This window comes from Pyrus communis, chromosome 6, assembly GCF_041283825.1.
Source record: "Pyrus communis isolate YQ-2024b chromosome 6, ASM4128382v1, whole genome shotgun sequence".
In the NCBI taxonomy this organism is placed as follows: Eukaryota; Viridiplantae; Streptophyta; class Magnoliopsida; order Rosales; family Rosaceae; genus Pyrus; species Pyrus communis.
In genome coordinates this window covers 8,833,240-8,858,070 of record NC_142570.1, presented here as the reverse complement: position 1 = coordinate 8,858,070, position 24,831 = coordinate 8,833,240, and the positions used below count along the sequence as shown (strand labels likewise).

Genomic DNA, 24,831 nt, shown 5'->3' with positions numbered 1-24,831 from the left:
CACGTTATTTAGTCATATTTTTAATAATACACATGAAATTCACATATTTTATACGTATTTTTAACATATTATTGAAAAACAAAAATAAGTAAATATTAAAATTTAAGAAAAAGTTCTAATCTTTCAAAGTATCATTTTTACAAAGTTGCTAAATAATGCACGTACGTATTTTCACATAATATACCCGTTTCGTATTTTACTATGATTCTCATTAGTGTTTGTTTTATTCAAGTCAACCAAATATTAAACACATCTTAAAAATGCTATATTCTGTTGACTAAGCATGAGACCTGACAGATCTTATAAGATGATCGTAAGATAATCATAATAATAGTTATAAAAAAGGGAAGAGGAATAATAATTGTTATTTAAACTTTTTTGAACAAATGATACTATTTACACTAAAGGGATGGACTTAGCCTCAAAATGGGCTAACATTAATATGATTCAAATTCGACTTTGGTGAGAATTGAGCCTAAAAACTCTCACTTATACTATCTCCATCCCTTGGGAATAAAACTTAAAAATTTAAGCCACAAAATTTTAAGCAATAACTTAGAAACGGTTTTTCTCCTCCCATGGTTATGGCTTAAAATTTTAGTCTGAGATTACTAAATAATGATTTTAGCTTTTTTTTAATAACTTTTTTGAAAAATAAAATTTATGTAGATTATTCTAATTTTATTTTTATGAACAATTTTACTTAAAATATTTAAATTCTAATAAATAATTAAAAATCATACAAATACATAGGTATTTATAAAGTTTTAAGTGGAATTTGATTTAAATCATTTCTTTAAATTATTTTAGACATTAGATTTAATTTTAGGCCGTCAAATCTTTTATTTTACTGTTACATTTTATTTCATTTGATCACAAATGTTGGATTATAAGTAAAACAAAAACAAAAAATGGTTTTGAAATATGACAGTTTATGGGTCCAGAATAATTTAACCCGAACTTAATTTCTGAGGAGAATTTAGCCCAAAGATATATTTTTTCCCAAATGCTTATTTTAGCCCTATGATTGGAGATGTTTGGAGGAGGTTTAAGGTTTATATTTTAAGCTTTATTCTATGGCTCAGAGATGGTCTTACAAGTAAAGAGAAAAATCATTAAATCGTAATACTAAGTTGCCATGCTACTTGAACTAGATATTCTATTTAAAAACCCTAAGTAATTGAGGGAAGCAAACGTATCATATGCTATTTTGTGGTCGAATCCAAATCGAAGTGGCATTACTCACCAGTACATGAATTTGACAAGTATGCTGAATCTTTATTCGGTTGGTAAGGTGAATATAAATCGAAAAATATATTAAGTTAGGTTGGTTGATCAAAATAATATACTCTTTTTTTATATTCAAGTTTTAATATTTTTAATAAAAATTGGAGCAATTTAAAAATCGTCATATAAAATAAACTATAGTTCAAATTTAATAAACATAACAATGCAATTTCAACCCTTCATCTTCTAAAATGTTTCTTTAATAAAAGCTTGTATTACCTAATTAGTTGATCAAGTAAGCCTTAAATAGGATCAAAGAGGTTGGTGGAGTGATTCTTTCAAATACATGATTTTTGAAGATTTAATGATATTAAACAACAATTCAAAATCAATATTATCAAAAAAGAAAACAACTATTAACACACACACATTCTCCTTTATGAGAGATTTTTTACTGTGTTGGGTGCACAACCTGGTTAACAAGTGTAATATATAATTGGTTGGAAATTTGAAAAAAAAAACATTTCAATTAGGATAAACATTTCAATATCAACATTTAATGACAAATTTAACATATTAACTAAGATTGTATAAAATTGAAATGAAATAATAAGTAATGTATGAGCTTGAAATATTTTAAAAATTTTGTATAAGGTTGCAATTGACAACAAACCTGAGCATGCAAAATGTAATTTACCCTACCAATTAATTGTATTATAAAATTAGTGTACCAAACCGTGTTATTGGCACATTAAAAAATTTCTCAACTCTAAATCACTGGAATTGTAATTGGGACAGTTGTCGGTGAGTAACTCTCTGCTATTAATGTGTAAATTACAAACTGACGATGGATCAGCTTTTTTCTATTGTGAAATATATTAAAGTGATTTATTCTTTTGGAAAGAAGAACCTAATCAGTTTCTTCATAATTTTTAGCACAAGGATTGTTTGCCCTCTCGTATTCTCTTGTATGTGTGGTTACAATTAAGTTACGTTAACATTTTATATTCTTATTCATTTTTATCATATTATCTTTATAAAAAAAAAATAATATAAAATATTGACGTACCTTAACTATGACCACACAAAATAGGAAGGTACAAAAAGCAGAAGGGCAGATATTATCCTAATTTTTAATCTTCTTTTTAATGAAAATTGAACTTGTAATTACCAGCCACTTTTCGTGCTCTCCAGTCTCCAATCATGAAGCACTTTATTAAATTCATTAAAAATAATTAATTACTGGCTTTACTCACTTTATCTTCAATCCCATTGCTGCATTCTACGATTAACTTATGCATGATTAACAACTAACAGGCATCCACAGCAGCCAAAAGCCAAAAAACACACCAGAAGAAAACCCTCTTCGATCCAAAAGCCAATCTAACATCTCAAAAGTTTTGATCTTTTTATATAATCCCAATCAAACAAGTAATTATTTTTCTGGGTTTTAATCCTTTTAGCTCAACATCCACTACATTCAGAGATCTAGAGGGAGAGAGCAAGAAGCAAGCAGTGAAGGCAATGAAGCTGAAATGGATGCACTGGTTTAATCACAAGCACAAGCATTTGGTGGTGAAGTTTGGAGTTGCAATCCTTCTGATGGGTCTAGCTTTTCGTCTCTTTCTCTCCACCTCCAATGAGTTTTCGCCTAAAACAGAAGCCCCTTTTCCTGAGGAAACTGAGGATTTAGAACAGCCAATTTCTGTGGAATTTCCACAAAACGAAGATCAGGATGAGATGCCTTTTCCCAGAAAAGAAGCCCAGAAAGAAACCCATTTTCCCGAGAATACTGTGGATTCAGAGCAGCCAATTTCGAGGCAAGTTCCAGGAGATGGAGATCAGGACCAGATACCTCCACCAAATGGTATTACTTAATTCTCTTTAATGGGCTGTTGTTGTTTTTCTATTTTTGTATTGTATGTATGAGAAATTTAGTTTGGAGTGAACTGCTGTTGTTGGAAAGTCTTGCTCTGTGATTGATAGTTTAGGTTACTAAGATCTGCAGTTGGGAAATTGGACTTATGCTCCAATAAGTCCAATATGTTGGGAATTGTGGATGATTTTCGGTATAGTTTATGGCTTTCCGTATCATTTCAATGTTTTGTTGTACTGCTGGTTATTCTGATACTATTAGTTGAAAGATCCTTTTACTCTTCGTGGAATCTCTCATTTCAGATAGTAAATTCGATTGCAATTGCATTAAGTGAGTTAGTTTTCAATGGAGATAAAGTTTGTGCGCTTGTGCAGGAAAGTGCGATCTTTTCTCTGGGGATTGGATTTCGAGTACTTCGGGTTCAGCTTACAATGAGAGCTGCCCCACAATTGAAAATCCTCAGAATTGCATAAGAAATGGGCGGCCTGATACAGGGTTTCTATACTGGAAGTGGAAGCCACGATATTGTGAAATCCCAAAATTTGATCCAGGGAGATTTCTTGAAATGATGAGGAACAAAGCATGGGCGTTGATTGGTGATTCGATATCTCGCAACCATGTCCAGTCGCTGCTGTGCATGCTCTCCAAGGTATGTATTTGTGGCTTTGCACAAATGAACAGAATATTTAGTATTAAAACATAAAAAAGAAAATAATCCTTCATATGCTTCGGTTGGATAGATGCGTTGGAGTTGAGTTCCTTAGATACGTAATAACTAATTTTTTTCACTGATGGATGAGAAGGTGTTTAAAAGAGGAAAGGTAAAAGTGCTTATGGGGCATCCTGCCTCCCGAGAAGGTTGAAGGGATAGAGGAGGAACCTTTCTTTTGAGGAATAGGTTGGAAAGGCTCTACCACCCTGGCCAGAAACTAAGAAAGAGGTCGGTCAGAAAGGGCCCTTAGGTACTCGATATTTAGGATATCCTAATTGCTATAGTCTCCATTTGTCCTAGAAGCTTAACATGTTAGGATGTGGAGAATGTGTTTAATTCTCAGTCAGATACTTCCCTAGCCACCCTTCCTATTTTCGAGTGATACATTTTCATGGTTCGTCTGCCTCTTCTACTGAACTTGAATCAGTTTTCATCTTTGAACTGTAAAGTCAGTTAGTTTATCACAGATCAAGATAAATAACTTTTGATGATAACAAACCTTTTAGTTTCCAGTAATGTGATCCCCTTGAGAACTTTTTGGACTAATTCTAGAAAGTTTCAATAACTTGTGAATAACTTCTTTAAGCATTTTTGCTAGTGTTTGCTCTTGTCTGTTGTTCTTAGTTTGCTAGAGCTTCCGTAATATTTTGGTTTTGCACCTTTCCCAGCTTACCCACTTTATAGCTGCACCAGTCATTGTGCCTTAATTTGGTTTGAGCAACCCCACAACATGAAGCATAGAAGGAAATATAACTATATACAGATATAGGGTCATGGTATACAAATATATGCCGTGAAATTGTTTTATCTAGAAAAGTTAATTGAGGTGGTATAAAGTTGTTTCCCCACCGTCTATCCATGTCTGTACGCGCACACCTGCACATATAAAGTTACCACTATAGCTGTAAAATGACAAGTGTAGATTTGTTTTTTACTTTTGTCTCTGGAATTTTGGTCCATAGTTCATCTGTTTACAACATGCCATCTTTAATATTTGAGATTCTGGGTCGATGGAACAAATGATTGATTATTAGACTGTTTGTTTAAGCCTAGAACTTGACATGATTGATTATTAGACTGTTTGTTTAAGCCTAGAACTTGACTTCTTTGAAGAGGTTGTTTAAAATTTGATTGAAACGTTGTCCTTCAGGTTGAACGAGCCGTTCAAGTGTACCATGACAAGGATTACAGGTCCAGAAGATGGCACTTCCCCTCTTACAATTTTAGTGTCTCAGTTATTTGGTCCCCATTCCTTGTCCAAGCTGCTATTTTTGAAGACTTTGATGGTGTGGCATCATCTGAAGTTGAGCTGCATCTTGACAAGCTTGATAAGAAGTGGGTGGATCAGTACCACGGTTGGGACTACATGATAATTTCAACAGGGAAATGGTTTCTCAAAAGTGCTATCTACTACGAGGGCAATGAAGTTCTGGGATGCCATTACTGTCCTAAAAGGAACCTGACAGAGTTGGGATTTGATTTCTCTTATCGCAAAGCCCTGAGATTTGTGATGAACTTTATAGTAAAGTCAGATTACAAGGGCACGATATTTTTCAGAACATCCACTCCTGATCATTTTGAGGGCGGGGAGTGGAATACTGGGGGAAACTGCAAGAAAACGGCCCCAGCTAAAGAAGGTGAGGTTGAAGTGAAGGAGGTAAATAAGATTCTGCGTGGCATTGAACTAGAAGAATTTCCGAAGGCAGCTGCAGAAGCTTCTAAACATGGGGTGAATCTCAAACTCCTTGACCTATTCCAACTTTCTTTGTTGAGACCTGATGGACATCCAGGTCCATATAGACAGTATCATCCATTTGAACAAGGCAGAAACGCGAAGGTTCAGACTGATTGTTTGCATTGGTGCTTACCAGGACCTATAGAATCTTGGAACGATATATTAATGGAGATGATAGTAAATGGATAAGAAAATCAGCCTACTTCGCTGCTGGAATTCTTTTTTTTTTTTTTTTTTTTTTTGTTCCCCTCTTCTAGATCATGAGAGTCTATAATGGATCATGGTAAAGTTTCTTGCAGAAGTTTCTGATGAATCGTAAATTCCTTCTCTGCCTTGTCTATACAACAAATTTTCTTTCTTCTCCGGTGAACCGGTTCATCTTCGCCACGACTGAATCTTTACCGGGGTCTACTGGCCTGTGATTTAGATCCTCATCTGTAGTTGCAAAGAAAAGAACACTGCAAAATGATCATGATGTTGTGTTAACCGCACTGTCAACAAGAATTCGACTCTCGCGGCATCGCCCTCCCATCCATCGAGCAGAACTGCAACCTGTGTCATTATTGTATGCTATAAGCTTATAACTTTGTAATCTTGATTCAAAATCTGTTTTTTATTTTATTTTATTTTATTTTCCGAATTTCATTTAATTTGTTATTTCCCCAAAAAAAAAAAAAATCATGTTACTTTATGTGCTGTTAAGTGTGAAAAATGATACAAATTTTTTTATGCAAAGCTTGCATAATATCCAAATTGATTTGTTCCCATCGATCCAAATACGTTCCTCAGCGGGAACAATTACAAACATTGTTCAATACTACTCCTGTGGGGATGTCAAATTTTACGTGAATTTGATGGTAGGAAGGAGGTTCAACCTATATGCTAATTCTATGTGAATTGGCATATGAATTTTTTGCGGCTAAATTTGATACGTGAAAACGGGCATTAAGGATTGGAGGAAGAGAAAATCTAAATATTGAAATTTTATTTTGGTTGATTTCTTTTTAAAAATGAGTCCTACGTATAATTTTTTTTTTTTTTTTTTTTTGTCAAAGACATCAATAATGAATCTTAAATATATCATTTATAACAATAAAAACATATGGGTTGGGGGAAGAAAAAATCTAATATTGTCATGTTAGTCATCAAATTAATATTTGTGCAGTTATATGCCCTAATCTAAATTCATTTGTATGTGGCATTAAGGTGTAATGTTTTTTGTGATACTTGTATATTATATTCGTGAATTGTGAATTTGACACTGCTACCTACATTAAAGCATAATCTTTTTAGATTGACATTATGTCATTTAAATAATTTTATTCTAAAACTAAAACTAATACATTGAAGGGTAATATTCTCAATTTGATACTTGCATATTATATTAATGGACTGTGAATTTGACACCTCATGCTACACAAGTTCTTTTAACCAATAATTGGGATTGACATTCTGTCGTTCAAAGAATTACCGTGAAACTAAAACCAATACAATCACGAATGCATATAGTAGACTTATCCAAAAAAATCATTTGAAAACCTTATTGAAGAAGTAAATTTGAACAAAAACAATCCAAAATTGAAAAGTAAAATCCATCTTTGGTAAAGAAAACAAATTGTAATCTCTATATGGTAAGGGCTTGTACCCATCTTCTACCAACGGTCAAGGCTCATTACCGGACGTCAAACAACAATTCAATCTCGAAAGTTAATTTGAATTTGAAAAAACTTACCGTTGGGCCGCCCCCTCTTTATATACAACCTCTCTCTCCCCCCATACAACCACTAAATTTCAAATTCAAAATCCTCCGGCCTCCTCTCTCTCTCTCTCTCTCTCTCTCTGTGCCATGGCTGACACTGCAATCGCCGAAATGCCCAACAGGAAGCCAAGGGCCAGCCGAAGGGCACTCAAGGACAAAAACCCATCTGGAAATGCAGCCAATATCCTCGCAGGAAAGGTCTCGGACGCCGCTCCGAGCCCGATCCAAACACCATCGGACTCCAACCCAGTGAAGGAGAACCAAGAGAGCCTCTCTCAGACTCGCACCTCCCCCAAGAAGTCGGGCAAAGCTGCGGCTTCTAAGAAACAGGCCAATCGGAAGAAGACCCAACCGTCGTCATTCGAGAAAGAACTCGAAGAAATGCAAGAGAAGCTGCAAGCGATGAAGCTCGAAAAGGAGAAAACCGAGGAGCTCCTGAAGGAGAAGGATGAGATCTTGAAGACCAAGGAGGAAGATCTTGCTATGAAGGGCCGAGAGCAAGACAAGCTTCAGATGGAGTTGAAGAAGCTGCAGAAGCTCAAGGAGTTCAAACCCACCATGGTCTGTTTCCTTGATCCCTTTTATTTTCTTCATTTGCGTCCTTATTTCTGCATGAGTATTATCCTCTGTTTGGATGCTGAGAAAATACATTATGGATCTGAAGTTTGGTTGGGTGATTCTTAATTTTGGGTTCTTAAATTTGTTTGGTTACTTGTTAATTGTAAAAAAAAAAAAAAACAATGGAAAAAATCCCTGAGCGTTCTTGACTTATATGTTCTTAGGGTTTCTGTTCTCGATCGCCTTTCCTGGAATTTGTTTTGTTGCATTGGCTTGATGATTAGGGTTCACATGAAATTTGGTTGATGATTTGGGATTTTTGTGCTTTTTGGTTACTGGTAAATTGCCCAAAAACGGGTTTGTAATTTTTAATTTCTTGGGTGTTTGATCGAAGCGATTCGATGATTTTGAAATGGGGTTGACATAATGGTTACTTATTTTTCATCAGGCATTCCCAATTGCTCAACCAGTGCAAGACAAGAAAAAGAAGGGTTGCCCTGAGAAGAAAAGGCCAGCTCCTGCTTACATCTTATGGTGCAAAGATCAATGGGCTGAGGTAAGTTACAGATTAGAACGCTACGGTTGTTCGGAGATATACGTGAGAAACAATTTCTGACTCTGCTTTTGTGGTTTTGATGCAGATCAAGAAGGAGAACCCTGAAGCAGATTTTAAGGAAGTCTCGAACATTTTGGGGGCCAAGTGGAAGAACGTCAGTGCTGAAGAGAAGAAGCCTTACGAAGAGAGGTACCAGGCCGAGAAGGAAGCTTACCTGAAAGTGACTACGAAAGAGAAGCGCGAGGTGGAAGCAATGCATCTCTTGGAGGAGGAGAACAAGCAGAAGACAGCTATGGAGTTGCTTGAACAATACCTACAGTTCAAGCAAGAAGCTGAAATGGAGAACAAGAAAACCAAGAAGGAAAAGGATCCATTGAAACCCAAGCATCCAATGTCGGCATTTTTTCTGTTCACAAACGACAGGCGACCAGCTCTGGCTGCAGAGAACAAAACTGTCACTGAGGTATTTGAAAATCACCATCCCCACATGAAAAGCCTCGTAGCATATTTTAATTTGTCAATTTTGGGACTATTTCGTAGGTTGCAAAGATCACGGGTGAAGAATGGAAAAACATGACGGAGGAACAAAAATTGCCTTATGAGGAGATGGCTAGGAAGAACAAGGAGAAGTATATGCAAGAGATGGAGGTTTACAAGCAGAATAAGGAAGAGGAAGCTTCCAATCTCAAAAAGGAAGAGGAAGAGCTGATGAAACTGCAAAAGCATGAAGCCCTGCAGCTTCTCAAGAAGAAGGAGAAGACTGAAAACATAATCAAGGTTTGCTTACTACTAAGCAAGCTGTGGTCTCCATTATTTTACTGATTTTGTTGCTGTTGTATTATTAGTTGGTTGCTAATCGAGTTGTAACGGATTAACAGAAAACGAAGGAGGAGCAGAAGAAGAAGAAGAAGGAAGAAATGAAGAATGTTGACCCCAACAAGCCCAAGAAGCCTGCATCCTCTTACCTCTTGTTCAGGTAACGTTCCTCGTTAAATGCTGTAGTCTTGTAATGTCTTATACATGAAACCCTGTAAAGGGCAAAATTGGGGTCACGCGATGAGAAATAAAAACTGATTTCGGTTTTGTTTTGAATAATGCAGCAAGGAAGCAAGAAAGGCTCTGTTGGAGGAGAGACCAGGGACTAACAGCACCACCATTACTGCAATGATTTCACTGAAATGGAAGGTACGGGATTGAATTTGGGTTCGGAAGTCGTGTTTGGTAACATGTTCTCGACCCTAAATTAATTAAAACTGATCCTATTTTTTGTTTCACTTGTTGGGTTATATAGGAAATGAAGGAAGAAGAGAAAAAGGTTTGGAATGAGAAGGCAGCGGAAGCGATGGAAGCATACAAGAAGGAGGTAGAGGAATATAACAAAAGTGCCTCTGTTAATTGATGATGATCAGACGGTGTTCAAATGTTGGTGAAACATTTGTAGGAGCTTCATGCCCATCACTTTGATGGCTAATTTGACTTTTTTCTTTCTTTCTTTTTAGTGTCAACTTTGATGTCAGCCTTAGCATTTGCTAACTACGAATGAAAGATTTGAATGATTCAAATTCAAGAGTAAACCTGATCTGATTATTGAACAAATGTTTTCCTTGACTTCACAAAACTTCATATAATCACTTCAAACAATGCCCTACAAATCAGTTGGATTGTAGGTACCGATCACATCCAAGTCTTTGCTTGCTTGCTGTGCACAACTTCATACAATCAATTCTCTGGTGGCGGCAGAAATTGGTCACCAGTTGCATAACCACCGCAGACATTACATGGCTCTAAAACTTGATATGAGCAAGGCCTACTACCGAGTGGAATGGGGTTTTCTCCGGTGAATGATGGAAAAAACATGGCTTTGCCCAGGTTTGAATTAATTTGGTGATGAACTGCGTCATGTTGGTCTCCTATTCCTTTTTAATTAATGGTGCACAGACGGCCATAGGCCTAATATTTTGCCTCCATTTCCAACCGAGAGCCCTGTCACATGGCTCGTTTTAGCCCTGTCACAAAAAACCGTCTTCAACTGAGGGCTAAAGAGCCATAGGGCCAATATTTTACCTCCATTTCCAACCGAGAGCCCTGTCACATGGCTCGTTTTAGCCCTGTCACAAAAAACCGTCTCCAACTGAGGGCTAAAGAGTCATAGGGCCAAACATATTATTATTTAAAAACTACAACTTAAATTCAAATCCAACGGCTAAGTAACGTCAGCTATGGATTTGAATTTTTTTTTTTGGGCTATAAATAGGGCGGAATTGTTGTAGGAATGGCTTAGGTATTGCTTAAAAATAATTTTTTTTTTTTTTAATTTCATAAACCAGGGCATAATTTAAAATTTTTAATGATTTAGGAATGGCTTAGGTGTTTATGAAAGGCTTAGGAAAAATAAAAATAAAAATAAGGGAATTTTTAAATTTCATAAACAAAAATTTGGCCAAAAAGATTAAAAAAAACAAAAAACATTTGAATCCAACGGTAACTAGCTGTTGAATTTCAAATTTTGGCAATCATTCCTGTCGGTTATACCTGACAGGAATAAGTACTATTACTGTCAGTTATATCCGACAGGTTTAATCAAAATTTTGGCCTAGCTAGGGGCTGGCTGGCTAGTTGGATGGACCAGCTGATTGGCCCTTTGGCCTTTTCAGATTTTGTGGGACCCACAAGCCCTTTGGCCTAGTCCTCGATTGGAGACGATTTCCGGACAATTTTCAGCCCCTGAACCCTTCGGTTGGAGATGGCCTAAGTTTGTAGATTTTTGTAAAGTAAATGACATAGAAGTTGATGATTGGATTATTGCTTAAGTGTTAATAAACATGCTTATTCCTATTGGTAACACATCATTTAGTTTGCAAAATTTGTTTCCAAATTTAGTTTCTCTGGCATTACCCCACTTTATTTCTTATGAACTAGATGAGGGTAATTTATGATTGGTTGTCTCAACTAATAGGATTGAAGGACATATTTGCCATCAAATCTTAACATAGATTTAACGGAAGGGAATTACAATTGAATCATATTGCTAACGGAAATTACAATTGAATCTGTATTGCTAACGGACTGGACCATAAGGTCATGAATAACAATTTTTTCAACCACATGGACCGGATTAAAACCAGGGTCACACCACAGCGATCATGAAAATGATTTGGCCTTAATTTTTAGGCATAAAAGATTATTCTAGTTTAAATTGATTTGTTTCATAATTTGTCTTTTTATCTACATGGACAAATTTAATTGCCACATAGCAAAAATGTAGGCTGAATTTACCACATCATCCTATAATGGAAAATTTAACGTATTTTTAAAATTGATGTATGACATTGGTATAAAATCTTGAGCCCTTGTATAAAATTGACAAAAATTAAAAGACATGTATGACTTTGAAATTAGACGAAAATTTGAGGGGGCAAAATGAAGTTTACCAAGATTTGGTCCTCGACTCTGTTGTAAACTAATTGGAAAGACCAAAACACCCCTTAAGAGCATCCCAATGGAGGTTTTATATTTCATGAGGCTACTACGTTTTAAGCCCTCCTGAGAAATTTCATGTCCAATGAGTTGGAAAATGGGGCTAGATCTACCACTTGGACTAGCAACTTCCTTTCTTAAGTAGCATAAAATTAGGCTACATCTAGCCCAAAAAAACCGTGGGTCTCACGAGAAAAGTAGCAACTCATGTGAGCTAAATTCTATCACTCTCATTCCACTTGCAAATACACTTATACTCTCATTTAATTCTTTTTCCTTACATATTTTTGTTCCAAAGATCCTGCTACATTTTGTTTGTATATTTAATGCTTACGACATAAAATGATATAAGCTATTCTACTAAAAGGCTCACTTTTATTAATAAAAAAAAATTAGATTTCCCCTTTAAAACTCATTTTTCTTTGCCTTTAACAAACCATATATATTTTTTCCTGACTTAAACCTGTTTATTGGGTTTTAACAAAAAAAAAAAAAAATTTATTTTGATTTATGACTCAGATTACAAAATTTTATCGTCCTAAAATGCCCCTTATTATGTGATAAAACATTTGGTTGTGTTTGTTTGTAATTTACTGCAATTAGGGCAATTAATGATTGATTTAAATTCCATGAGAATTAAATTTTCAAATTGATTTAACGTTCATGGGCATTCGTGTGTGAAATTTTTAAATAAGTTTTTTTTCAAAATTGTAAGATACTAATTTACCAATTGGTATGCTAGGTAAATTGTTGTGTTGCAAGTGAAAATCAAATTATTTCAGAAGTCAAAGTAGGGGTTTGTATCTTTCAACGGATGACATTGAGATAAGAGAATATAATTTGGGGTGTGCTATCTATACACCCCTTTTTACATCTCACACACCCTTGTTAATTTATGTTTGTTGATCTTCTTCAATTCATCCGATCCGAGGGTTAAAAACCAAAAAGGTGTGGGAGAAGTAAAAAGAGGTGTGTGGATATCACACTCCTATAATTTAATGAACGGTTCATAAGTGATAAAATTTAATTTTGTCATAATTTGAACTTTTTTAGATTTAAAGGTTCATAAAAAAATTAAGATAACATGTTTAAAAATCAACTTAAAAAAAGGTAACACAAAAAAAAATTATTACGTAATCAAATTACTACATAAATGGCCCCATATAGAGCCCGAAAGAAATAGCCTCTTATTGTGAGATTTTTTTTTTTTTTTTTTAATAAACGATACTATCTATACTAAGGGAGAGAGGTGAGCTTAGCCTCACAATGATCTAGCAATAATGTGGTTCAAATTTATCTTTGGCAGGAATCGAATCGACATCTCACTTACAAGTGAAAAAGAATACCATCTATAGAGATTCTTTTATAAAGCCCTAAAGATTTCTCGGAACTCTAAAATGGACTATATTGACTACTTTTTTCAGCCCCATATAGAGCCTCCCATTGGAAATGCTCTAACAATACCTCAGCTGAAGGAAAAACAAGGGGCAATTCTGTAAAATAACTGGTGAGGGGTTTCAGTTTGACTGTTTGAGAATAACTTAATAAGTTAGACAGCGTCAAGGTTTCCCTCGGGTGGCAAAAGGTCTCCCCCGCGCATTTTAGCGTAGTGGATACGCGCAACCAGCTACTTCCAAGTTCCAACAACTCCACTAACCTACGCCGCCTCCTGCCCACATTAAATCGTCCCTTAACCTGCACACCCCCTGCCGCATCTCCTCCTCCTCCTCCTCCTCCTCCTCTCTCCGCGGTTCTCGAATCAAACGATGACGGGGCCTCCCGATCCCGAACCCCTCCTCGGAGCCCGCCGCGAAAGCGACGCCGGCGCTGTCTTCGTCCTCCAATCCAAAGGTCAAACGCCAGCCCTCCCCACCACCCGTTTAATCAACTGTATTTTTGAAATTCCGATTTGTATATTTACTTGGTGTGTATGCAAATACAGGGCAGTGGTGGCATGCGGGGTTCCATCTGACGACGTCGATTGTGGGACCCACAATACTGACGCTGCCGTACGCGTTCAGAGGGCTGGGGTGGGGGCCGGGGTTCCTGTGCCTGACCATCATGGGCCTGGTCACCTTCTACTCTTACTACCTCATGTCGAAGGTGCTCGACTACTGCGAGAAGGAGGGTCGCCGCCACATCCGATTCCGTGAACTCGCCGCCGACGTCTTAGGTAACTACTCTACTTATGCGTCAAGACGACGTCGTAGCTTGTTATTTACATTTTGCTTCCCTGACGAGGCAGCAGAGTCGTGTTCACATCGCTGAGATCGTTTTTCGTGATTTGGGAATGTTAGCTTTGATTTTTGCATGCACATAGTGTCTCAGACTAATAATACAGTGTCGCGTGGAAACTTACACATGGTTTGTTAGGGATGCCACAGTGACGAAGTATCTATGGCATGTAGGTATTTGTTGGGTTTGCTAATTTTTAGTCCTAGTGCTAAACAAGTTGCATTTTATTAAGCACTTGTATATAAGGAGTCTTGGATTATGAACTAATTAAGTGTGGGATTTTGGCTTTTTGCTTTTTTTCTTATAGGGTCAGGATGGATGTATTATTTCGTCATATTCATTCAAACGGCTATAAACACTGGGGTTGGAATAGGAGCAATTTTGCTTTCTGGGGAATGCCTTAAGGTATATATTGCATCATCATTATCATCACTTCACTTCAACGCATGCAATAATGTGTTGGTTTATCACCGAAATATATTAGTTTATCTATAAGAGAAGTGATTTCTGCACACTCGTTTTCTCCCTTTGCACAACTTTGGATTGAATAAATCAAAAGGGAATCAAGGGACAAAAATAAAATTTGTCTACAGAAGGAGAAAAAACGGTGTGTCGAAATCATTTCCCTGTCTTAAAGGGTAATGCTGTTTTTTTGTTTCTTTGTTTTGTTTTTTGATTTTATGTTTAGTGGGGTGTATGATGACTGATGAGTACGGCATGCATTTTTGCTCATGTATTAAAAAGAATGATATTAATAGGTGAATTACTCAACTTTTAGACATTTGTTCAGTGGAAGCTATTAGCTTCCCACATGCTTCAGCTGCCTTTGGTTTGTAAAGAGTTGTGGCAGTTGCTTCACAAATTATAATTGGTAAAATTTATAGGCAACAAATTAGTCATCTCTTAATTCCCAAAATCTTATCTCTACGCTGACATTTCTTTTTTTCGTTGAACATCCATATCTGCCTAGGAGATTAAGATTAGTAAACTCTTCAGCGACCAAGATTTTCATAATCTTCATTCTTCACCCACAGTTAGGAAGGTGTAAAAATGCATTCACAAGACCCACATTCAATTAGCTTCACAGCAATCAATTGGTCACATTCCTTAATATCTATGCACACCTAGCTGCATTGATCAAATCAGTACCTTGACCTTGATTTGAAATCGGGCGAAAATTTGTATTTAGATTCATTTGGATGTGCCCAATTAAGAACATAGCTGAAGCATTTTTTGGATCATGACTTTGGTTGTGGCCGAAAGATCACAGGTTCGAGTCATGGAAATAGTCTAATTGCAAAGCAAGGGTAAGGCTGCGTACAATAGACGTCCCCCTCTGATCCTCGAAAAGTAGGGAGCATAATCCAAATCATCAACTTATTCTTAATCCTATGGTTCTTTTCAATTCTCATACAGTTGGAGGGGAAAGTAGTTGGGTTTGAAAGAACAAAAGTATAAGGGTAATTGAAAATTTGGATAAAACTTAATTTGATCAAGCAAATAGCACATTGTTGTGTTTTTCGGCAGAATGATCAGATAGAGCTAATACATAATTTTGCCATCATCACCACTTTCAAACCAATAGGGATACGAATCTAAGTCTCATCTCAATCTCCCAGTTTCACATCAAAACCACACACAACATAAAAACGAAAAACGATTAACAGAAAAGCACTTGCTTGTTGTAGCCTTAAGGAAGCTGAAGCAGTCTTCTGTAGGCGCAAAGCAAGTTGATCACATTTGCATGTTGAGCTGGTTCAGCACCAACAAACCAGTTACTACTGACATTTTCTAAACCAAAAAGAAAAGAATTTTCATGTTGAACTTCGATGGAACAATGTCATATGGATCAATGAATATTTGCATGCTTTCATTGTAAGTGCTAATAAAAAACTTAAATTACGTTTTATTCAGAAACTGTTTTCTATGGTAGATGTGTTGGTTTTACTCTTTTTCAGCATTACAGTGCAGTAGTTAGATTCTATTAACCTTGCAATGTCTTATTGTCAACTTGTTTTATTGTAAGATTATGTATTCAGAGCTTTCTCCGAATGGATCTCTGAAATTGTACCACTTCATAGCCATGGTTACCGTGGTAATGATAGTCATCTCTCAGCTTCCAACTTTCCACTCCCTCAGGCACATCAACTTTGTTTCACTGCTTCTCAGCTTGGGCTACTCATTCCTGGTAGTCGGTGCTTGTATTTATGCAGGTACTTCATCCTTCAACATCTCTTCAACATACTTGTTTATATTTTGCTTTCATACAAAGAAATTGTATACATGTATCTTTCTGGCCATCTTTCATGCAGCTTGTGCTTTTTCCCTAGTTCAAAATTTCATTATGTTCGCTAGGAAAAAAAAGGAGTTAATAACTTGATTCTTCTGGAGGAGTTAAGAGCAACAATTTTTTTCTCTGCACCAAAACTTGCATTGGTCATTAACAATTCTCATCCCTCATGAGTCCTAATTAGGCATGCAGTTTGGATTTGTATGACATGCATGTGCATAAGTGGACTTTTGTTAAAATGGAATTATAACAATCAAGATGTTTAATCTTCAGTAAGTAATGACGGATTTTTGTCAACAAGGGGCCACATAACCTATTCAGTTATTCGATCTATCATGAAATTTGTTTATCTATTATAGAAAAGAAAGTTCTAATTGTGTGGTAAACATCTCTTTTTTCCTCTAGGTACCTCTAAGAACGCCCCTGCAAGGGACTATTCGTTAGAATCTTCCACTTCAACAAGGCTATTCAATGCCTTCACTTCCATCTCCATATTTGCTGCTATTTTCGGGAATGGAATACTACCTGAAATACAAGTAAATACTGCATCTTTAGATCTTTTTATCGGTTTTAAAATTCCAAGCTTCAAATGCTAGTTTGCACAACTGTGACGTCATCTGGTAGCCTCCTTGGAAACACGGATGTGAATTTCTAGTTTTGTTTTGTGAATATCAATTTCCATCTAGTTTCAGTGTGAAAATGTGAACATAAATGACAATGCCAAACAATCTCTTGCTTGGCATATGCTTCTTCGTAAAATTTTATCATATGCCAATGGATCGATGCAGGCAACCCTGGCGCCACCAGCTACTGGAAAGATGGTGAAGGGTCTCGTGATGTGTTACACAGTAATTTTCATTACTTTCTATTCAACAGCAGTGTCCGGATACTGGGTGTTTGGGAACAAATCTAGTTCAAATATTCTCAATAGCCTAATGCCTGATGAGGGACCTTCTCTCGCTCCTACTTGGGTTCTTGGACTTACTGTGATCTTTGTACTCCTTCAGCTTCTTGCCATTGGCCTGGTAAGCTCACAGCTTACTCTTGCCCTTTTAAGAAAATTGAGATTTTAATTTCCTAGGCTGTATAAATTTGTATTGAGATTGTCTTTCTCTGATATGGTGCAGGTTTATTCTCAAGTTGCTTATGAGATCATGGAACAGAAATCAGCAGATGTCAAACAAGGAATGTTCTCAAAAAGGAATCTCATTCCCCGAATAATTCTTCGGTCGCTGTACATGGTACTCTGCGGATTTTTCGCAGCAATGCTTCCATTTTTCGGCGACATAAGCGGCGTGGTTGGAGCTGTCGGCTTCATCCCATTAGATTTCATCCTCCCAATGCTTCTCTACAACAAAACCTACAAGCCTGCAAAATCATCATTCAATTACTGGATGAACATATCCATAATCATCGTCTTCACAGGTGCAGGACTTTTGGGCACATTCTCCTCCGTAAGGAAACTGGTTCTTGATGCCAGCAAATTTAAGCTGTTTAGTGATGATGTGGTTGATTAAGCTCTCAAATCAAACCGCCATTGCCCGGCCCCGGCCCTGAAGAAGCTGTATCATTAATAGAATTATGATAGGCTCATCGTTTGATTTTTATGATAGTCTTCACGTGATTGTAGAATTAGAGCATAAATCATTATTACACCTAGTTTTGTTCATATTAGAATATCTCTACATGAACTCGTGTATCAACATATGTTGATGAGCACTTGATGTGATATGTTTATTTATGTGAGATTATGTGATATCAATCATTATGTGTTTATTTACGCAATATTGCAACATATGGCATTCTTGGAATATTACATGTTACGGTAAGTATTTTCATACTATACATAATATGTAACTGTACTTGTTTTACGATGATGGGTTATTACGTTTTCAAAAAGGTTTTTATATTTAGTCCCACTTACCTTGTTTTTCATCCTTCCAGGTTTTAGTAGCAAAGCTTTTGTGTCGACGAAGATTCTTGGCAAAAGTTGGTATAGGAGAGTACCTTCAGTGGTATAATTCTCATTCTAGTTTTACTGTACTTTACTTATACTCTGACATCACGTGTGAAATGAGTTCATTCTCGCTCACAAGCGCACTCTTACATTTAGGCATTTTTAGATATAAATTTACTCACATTTCTACATAACTACATTTTATGGCTTCGTCACATTTCTGGTGTTAGCTAGCACAGCTCAATTTGGAATCCAAATGGACATTCCGGGTCGGGATGTGTTAACTTGAAGACGAGAGGGAATAGGGAGACACCGGTCTTCCCATATTTTCACACAATCGCCCCTACCAATTTGCCAACAGGATCCCCTGTTTATGATAGTCCTGCCTCTATACACACTCTTCCCAAAAAAAGGAGTTCCCATCTTTTGTAACCACATCCAGGAAAGAACATTGGCGATGGTACTTGGCTTTTAGGACCCGTGCGACAATGGATGATAACAACCTGACTTGTTAATGGTTTGATTTGAAATTTGTTATTTTTGTGCCGGGTTAATGGGTCGCCTAATGTATAAACCTAGCAAATAGGTCGTGCTCTCATCGTTTTTATGTCAAATCCGTTATCTTAATGGGATGACTCGATAATGATTCGACTCGTAACAGATTATTAATAGATAATCCGATAACGACCCAACGTGTTAATAAGTTAACCCAAAACCTATTACTTTCATATCTTTTATCGTCGAGTTAATACATCGTGCTAGCAATTATTTGATATTATGTGCATATATATGTTGCATAAAATTAAATTACATATTTTTGTCATAAATATGTCTTTTTTGATTTTTGCTTTCTAAGGATCTTCCCCGTTAGGGTTTGTCATTTATGTTCTATTTCAGACATGATTTTTTTTTTTTTTTTTTTTTTTTTTTGGAATCTTCAAATATGATTTATTTGTCCCATTTGTTCTGCAATGAAAATTGGTTTATATTGGAAAAGATATGGTACTAAACTTCCACTTTTAAATTATACTAAATTCTTGGAGTATCTCCAAGCTTTCTCTCCCTTCATTTCCCCAATTTTCTTTTTTTTTTCCGTCACTATATCATCTCCCTTGATATTTTTTTTCTTCCGATTCTCTCCTCCTTTCTCATTCTCTCTCTCTCTCTCTCTCTCTCTCTCTCTCTCTCTCTCACTCTCACAGGATAATCTCATTGCTTCGTCACTTCACCCTTTTCTGTTCAGCAGTGTCAAAACATTTGGCAAATTTTTATGTAAAAGTACTTTAAATGTGTATAATGACCAAAAAGATATGATGCTAAACTTCCACTTAAAATTATATATGCTAAATTTTAGAGCATCTCCAAACTCTCTCACTCTTCAATTCCCAAATTTTCTTTGTTTTTTTCCGTCACTCTATCATCTCTCCCTTTATTTTTTCCATCCGATTCCCTCATCCTTTCTTATTCTCTCTCCCTCCCTCTCCCTCTCTCTCTCTCTCAGAGTCAAGAGAATCTCTTGCTCCGTTACTTCACCTTTTTTCGTCTGCCACTCCGCCCTCCGTCGTTTGTCACTCTACCACTTCGCCCTTCGCCATCTGCCACTTTGCTACTCCGCCGTTAGATCCACCACCACCGGTCCACCATGGTATCATATCGACCTTCACACAAGTCCATTGTATAGCATACAAAACCTACCATCATCGTTTCATCATTGAAATCTACAGTAGATAAACAGTGGGACAATGTCTTCGAATAATAGATGAATAGTTGGGGCTGGCCGTGGTTGGGGGGTTAGGCGTGGTCGCTAAAGTGTGGTCGGGGGTGGAAGACGGTTTCGTTTGATATGGTGGACTAGTGGAGGTGGCGGGCATTGGACAACGTAGTGAGGGTAAAGATTGTCTTTTTATTTAAAAATAATTGAGGATATTATTGAATTTTAGAAAGTTGTTTAAATGGTATATTATTCACTCCGCTTCTGATAAAAACATTGATTTGAGAAGCATGGTATGCCTTGCTTATACTTTTTTATTGATAACTAGTGATTGGCCCCGTAGGGCAGTGTCTTCGAATAATGGATGAATGGTTGGGGGTGGCCGTGGTGTGGTGGCTGGAGCTTACTTGTGGTCGCTAAAGTGTTGTCGGGGGTGGAGGACGGTTGCGTTTGATATAGTGGACTAGTGGAGGTGGAGGACATTGGACAATGTAGTGAAGGTAAAGATTGTTTTTATATTTGTAAAAATGTGAGGGTATTATTGAATTTTAGAAAGTTTTATTAAATGATACTATTCATTCCGTCTTTTATACAAAAAAAAAAAAAAAAAACTATTTTGAAAAGTATGGTATACTCTGCTTTTTATTTTCTATTGTTAGAGGGAACGTAGTTTTTGACAAAGAAAAAAAAACTATTTTTTTGGATGCCTAAATTAAAAAGTTTTTAAATAAGAGTAATGCTATGTAGATTAAATTTGTAAATTTAATTTAATTTTGGCAACTCCAAACTTGACCTTCCAGATACATTCCCCAATCGATTAATTTAAGACTTTATGCATCAACTGTATGGGAAATATCTATACTGATATTAAAAATGGCATATGATGCACAATCGATTAGTTTAAGGCTTTATGGATCAACTGTATGGGAAATATCTGTACTGATATTAAAAATAGGATATGATGCACAATGTGATCACGTCATGGGTACATAATTTTCTTGCTGTAATTTTGTAGTTGGTCAAACTTTATGCTGTAATTAAAAAATATTAATGCGCATAAGTGTTTACACGCAAAAGTATTCATCTCGATGTTCCAAGCTTGATTTTTCCCTCGCTCACCATCACTTGTATCCAATACATGTATATTTTTTTTGTTTTTAACATGTAACCCAATTTACCAACAACAAACATCCCTCTTTCTTCATTTTTCTTTTTTTCTTTTTAGATTGGACAAACATATCGTGTTTGTGTCATAGTCGTTATTTTAACAGATCATGTTGTATCAAATCAATTATCTTAACAAGTTCTTAATAGGTAATCCAATACTAACCAGACTCATTAAGAGGTTGTCATGGAACCTGTTATTTGCATGTAGAGTTAATGTGTCATGCAAGAAATTGTCATGCATAATGTCTAAACCTAACAAACGGATCACGTCCGTGTCGTTCTTGTGTCATATCCATGATTTTAATGGGTAATTCTGTAACAACTTGACTCATTAACGAGTTCTTAATAAGTGATTCGATAACGAACTAACTCATTAACGAGTTGATCCGAAGCCTATCGTATATAGTCTCTCTGTTTTGCTTGCTTTCTAAGAATCCTTCCCCGTTAAGGTTTTGTGTTCTAATTGGTTTATATTGGAAAAAATAAACAGCGGTACATGCATCGGCTTTTACTTTAAGCAAGTCGAAACAACTTTTTTTTTTTTTAATTATCTTTAATTTCCCTTCGTTTTCTGTTTCTTGTTTCCCACATTTTGGTCATGAATGATAATTAATATAATCACGATCATAATACTAATGATATCATAAAGACTGCAATTATGAAATACAGAAAAGTCAAAGGCCAACTCAGTCTCTCCATTTCAATGATCCGAGGGCTGAATAAATTGGAAGCTTAATTGGAAAGGTTGCACACGGCAAAGGCAGAAAAGTAATGGTCCATGTGTTAAGACCGTGAAGATTGCAATTTGCAAGCAGCTACCCTCCTCTCCCTCTTACTTACATGTCACCATAAAACTCATAACCAACGCGTTTGATCCTTCACCAACCATTTTCAAAACCCCAAATAATTACACATATAAAACCCATCTCTCAAACCTTCTCCAACTTACCACCGCCACTTCTTGCTTCTCTCTACTTTTCTCTCTAGATCTGTCTTTGTGATCGATTACGAAGTTATGGAGGTCGGCGCGCGTAGCTCAAGCGGTAAAGAGCATTTATCATCAACCCCACGTCAAAAATCAGATCAAGAGTTCGGCTCTTGTTATGCCCTTCTAAAGAGAGCTGATGAAGAGCACAAAGTAACAACTCAATCTGAAGCAACGGAAGTTGGAGGAGCTTATAGCGTGAGTGCTAAACAGAATTTGTCCTCAAACCGGCACCATCGCTCACAACAAGAGTTTGGCTCTCGTCCTGCCCCTCAACTGAATCAAAAGAGAGTTGATGATCAAGGGCATAAAGCAATTAACCAATCTAAAGTAATGGACGGAGGAGGAACTTATAGCATTGGTGCTAAAGAGCACTTATCCTCCAACCCACGTCGACGCTCACAGCAAGAGTTTGACTTTCGTCCTGCTCTTCATTTAAATCAGAAGAAAGTTCAAGACCCCAAAGCAAATGAATCCAAAGTTGTAGCAGCGAATAAGCCTAAGCTTGTGTGGGATTGTGGAAGCTCACTATACGACTCGTTCGAGCTCGACTCGTTCAAACGCCAACTCGACTCGGCCATATCATGCAGAACCATGTCAATGCCTCATCTGTCCGACCGCCGAGCTCCTCCTCCTCCGCCACAACCAGCCACCACAGCCTACACCAAGAAACCCTCATCAAATAAGCTCTCCCGTTCGATTCAAAAGCTCCTGCGCTCTGTGTTCAAGCCTAATAATAAACCAAGTAATAATAACAATTCTGGTGTCGTTCTTAGAATCCAAGATCATCAGCAAGCAAATATCAAGGATGGATTTTACGCTGTCTACGATACAACAGGTGCACTTACGACAATTCCAGAAGTGGTTCCTCACGAGTTTGATTTCGGTGGCCTCTCCCCCGAGATTGGGACGTTGATCAGAAGAACTGGATCGGAGCGATTTACAGCTTCAAGTACTGCTAGTATTGGTATTTCATATGCTTAATTAATTTATATTTTTATTAAATATAGCTGTAGAATATGAATAATACGAATTTTTACACACACACACATATATATATATATAGGGAAGTGTTATTGGTACTTCAAAATTTTCATTCTACACTCCTCACAAGTGTATTTTTCTTTCCTAATATAGAAAATTTAGAGTATAAAATGAGATTTTTGGAGTACTAATAATAATTCTTATATATATATATATATATATATATCCTATGTGTGTGTCGGTATGTAATACGTTTTTACCTTTTTATGTATATAGTATGTTATAGACTATTTTTTAAATTAATTTTACAAATCATGTGATGTATCGCTAGGAAATAAGCACCTTAATTAACACTTAAATCTAATCATGAACAATCACGTCATATGTTTACAAAATTTGATCTAAATAATTGGTTTCCCTAACATTACTCTTTTTGATATAATATAGTAATTTTTTTTCATGGATATGTATGCATGTATGTATATGTGTGTATATATATAGTATATTGGTTCATTAGTTTGGTTCATTAATTTGGTTCTCATGTTAATATATAGTGTGCTTAGATCCATGCTATTATTTATCATATCGCTTAGGGGTTTAGCAACTTTGACGATTTCATTAATGGTTACCATAATCTGGTCAACATGTGTGGCTTGGTCAATTAACTCTCTCAAACTTTTATTTGAGTGTTATAATTAGCCTGTTTCGTGATAAAATTAATTTAAAGAATATCCTCTTTGAATCTAGTTTGTGAGGATCTCCTAGCCGTTCATCGTATATCGTGCGATTAGTTTTCATCTGGTACTATTTGTGTTTAATTTTAAATAAAAAAATCAAATGATTTCTGACCGCACAATGCATAATAAATAATTAAGATGTGAGAATCCCTAGAATCCCACAATTTGGATTCGGATGGAATCCAAATCCAAATTAATTTACATCTTATAATATATAAGAGTGACAACACGGTAGATATTACTGAAAGCAATTATATATATGTGTGTGTGTGTGTGTGAATTCATGAATTAGTTGGTGATACCACATAAATATTTGTTCAACTTTTAGATTTTTGTTCAACCTAAACCCTAAACTTTTAGGTTGCGCATTCTTAACTTCGGAGGAGGATTCTCTACCCTCCTATTCTCATCCCCTTCCATTCTCTCATCTCACACATTACTTTTTGTCTTATTATCTATATAAAAAAATCAATATAAGATGTTAATATGGCTTAACCGTGACCGTTCAAATTGGAAGACAATCTTTCTATTCGTTTATAATAAATTTAGCCTTCGAAAAGAAAAAAAAAAAAAAAAAAAAATCCTCCTCCCTTAACTTTTGCTTTTGTACAGTAGCTATTTTCTTAAATTGATGGCACAACTTCGAATAATCCGGGTTTGGTCTGCTTGTTAATTTAGTAACGTTCATATTTTAACAATATAACATACTGTAGCTTGTTAATTTAGTCCGGCTTTGGTTTCTAAGATCATGCAATGAAGCTGCTTAATTAGGGTATTGCTTCTACATCTAGAAACTGAATGTGCCATTATTCTTGGGTCAAAAGGGCTGTACATTCTAGTTTAAAATAATGCTCATTATTGCTAA

The 24,831-nt window shown here is 36.2% G+C and overlaps 4 protein-coding genes and 1 non-coding gene across 5 annotated transcripts; 4 read left to right on the top strand and 1 right to left on the bottom strand.

The window, feature by feature from the left end:
• The first annotated feature begins 2,471 nt into the window (after positions 1-2,471).
• LOC137711154 (protein trichome birefringence-like 23) lies at positions 2,472-6,303 on the top strand. Its single transcript, XM_068450362.2, has 3 exons — positions 2,472-3,094; positions 3,478-3,752; positions 4,966-6,303. The coding sequence occupies exons 1-3, from the start codon at positions 2,752-2,754 to the stop codon at positions 5,737-5,739; spliced, it is 1,392 nt and encodes a 463-aa protein (XP_068306463.2). The 5' UTR covers positions 2,472-2,751; the 3' UTR covers positions 5,740-6,303.
• Positions 6,304-7,333: 1,030 nt separating this feature from the next.
• On the top strand, positions 7,334-9,997 carry LOC137710974 (high mobility group B protein 6). The gene is made up of 7 exons (XM_068450155.2): positions 7,334-7,870; positions 8,316-8,423; positions 8,509-8,886; positions 8,964-9,200; positions 9,302-9,399; positions 9,524-9,608; positions 9,715-9,997. Exons 1-7 carry the CDS (start codon positions 7,397-7,399, stop codon positions 9,820-9,822), a joined length of 1,488 nt encoding a protein of 495 aa, XP_068306256.2. The 5' UTR covers positions 7,334-7,396; the 3' UTR covers positions 9,823-9,997.
• A 3,392-nt stretch (positions 9,998-13,389) lies between these two features.
• Positions 13,390-18,220, top strand: LOC137711265 (putative GABA transporter 2). Its single transcript, XM_068450498.2, has 7 exons — positions 13,390-13,751; positions 13,843-14,073; positions 14,443-14,540; positions 16,162-16,348; positions 16,831-16,961; positions 17,214-17,450; positions 17,553-18,220. The coding sequence occupies exons 1-7, from the start codon at positions 13,667-13,669 to the stop codon at positions 17,940-17,942; spliced, it is 1,359 nt and encodes a 452-aa protein (XP_068306599.2). The 5' UTR covers positions 13,390-13,666; the 3' UTR covers positions 17,943-18,220.
• On the bottom strand, positions 15,662-15,748 carry LOC137711793 (small nucleolar RNA Z102/R77). Its single transcript, XR_011065138.1, has one exon. It is a non-coding gene; the product is annotated as a small nucleolar RNA Z102/R77 (small nucleolar RNA).
• A 3,804-nt stretch (positions 18,221-22,024) lies between the features above and the next one.
• On the top strand, positions 22,025-23,541 carry LOC137711266 (uncharacterized). Its single transcript, XM_068450499.2, has one exon. The coding sequence runs from the start codon at positions 22,276-22,278 to the stop codon at positions 23,227-23,229; it is 954 nt and encodes a 317-aa protein (XP_068306600.2). The 5' UTR covers positions 22,025-22,275; the 3' UTR covers positions 23,230-23,541.
• Positions 23,542-24,831: the final 1,290 nt, after the last annotated feature.

Bases quoted from the DNA above. Each gene is read 5' to 3' on its own strand.
- LOC137711154 (XM_068450362.2), top strand. From the start codon at position 2,752: ATGAAGCTGAAATGGATGCACTGGTTTAATCACAAGCACAAGCATTTG. The intron at 3,095-3,477 runs GTATTACTTAAT...GCGCTTGTGCAG, and splicing joins CCAGATACCTCCACCAAATG to GAAAGTGCGATCTTTTCTCT. The intron at 3,753-4,965 runs GTATGTATTTGT...GTTGTCCTTCAG, and splicing joins TGCTGTGCATGCTCTCCAAG to GTTGAACGAGCCGTTCAAGT.
- LOC137710974 (XM_068450155.2), top strand. From the start codon at position 7,397: ATGGCTGACACTGCAATCGCCGAAATGCCCAACAGGAAGCCAAGGGCC. The intron at 9,400-9,523 runs GTAACGTTCCTC...TGAATAATGCAG, and splicing joins TCCTCTTACCTCTTGTTCAG to CAAGGAAGCAAGAAAGGCTC. The intron at 9,609-9,714 runs GTACGGGATTGA...TGGGTTATATAG, and splicing joins TGATTTCACTGAAATGGAAG to GAAATGAAGGAAGAAGAGAA.
- LOC137711265 (XM_068450498.2), top strand. From the start codon at position 13,667: ATGACGGGGCCTCCCGATCCCGAACCCCTCCTCGGAGCCCGCCGCGAA. The intron at 13,752-13,842 runs GTCAAACGCCAG...ATGCAAATACAG, and splicing joins CTTCGTCCTCCAATCCAAAG to GGCAGTGGTGGCATGCGGGG. The intron at 17,451-17,552 runs GTAAGCTCACAG...GATATGGTGCAG, and splicing joins AGCTTCTTGCCATTGGCCTG to GTTTATTCTCAAGTTGCTTA.
- LOC137711266 (XM_068450499.2), top strand. From the start codon at position 22,276: ATGGAGGTCGGCGCGCGTAGCTCAAGCGGTAAAGAGCATTTATCATCA.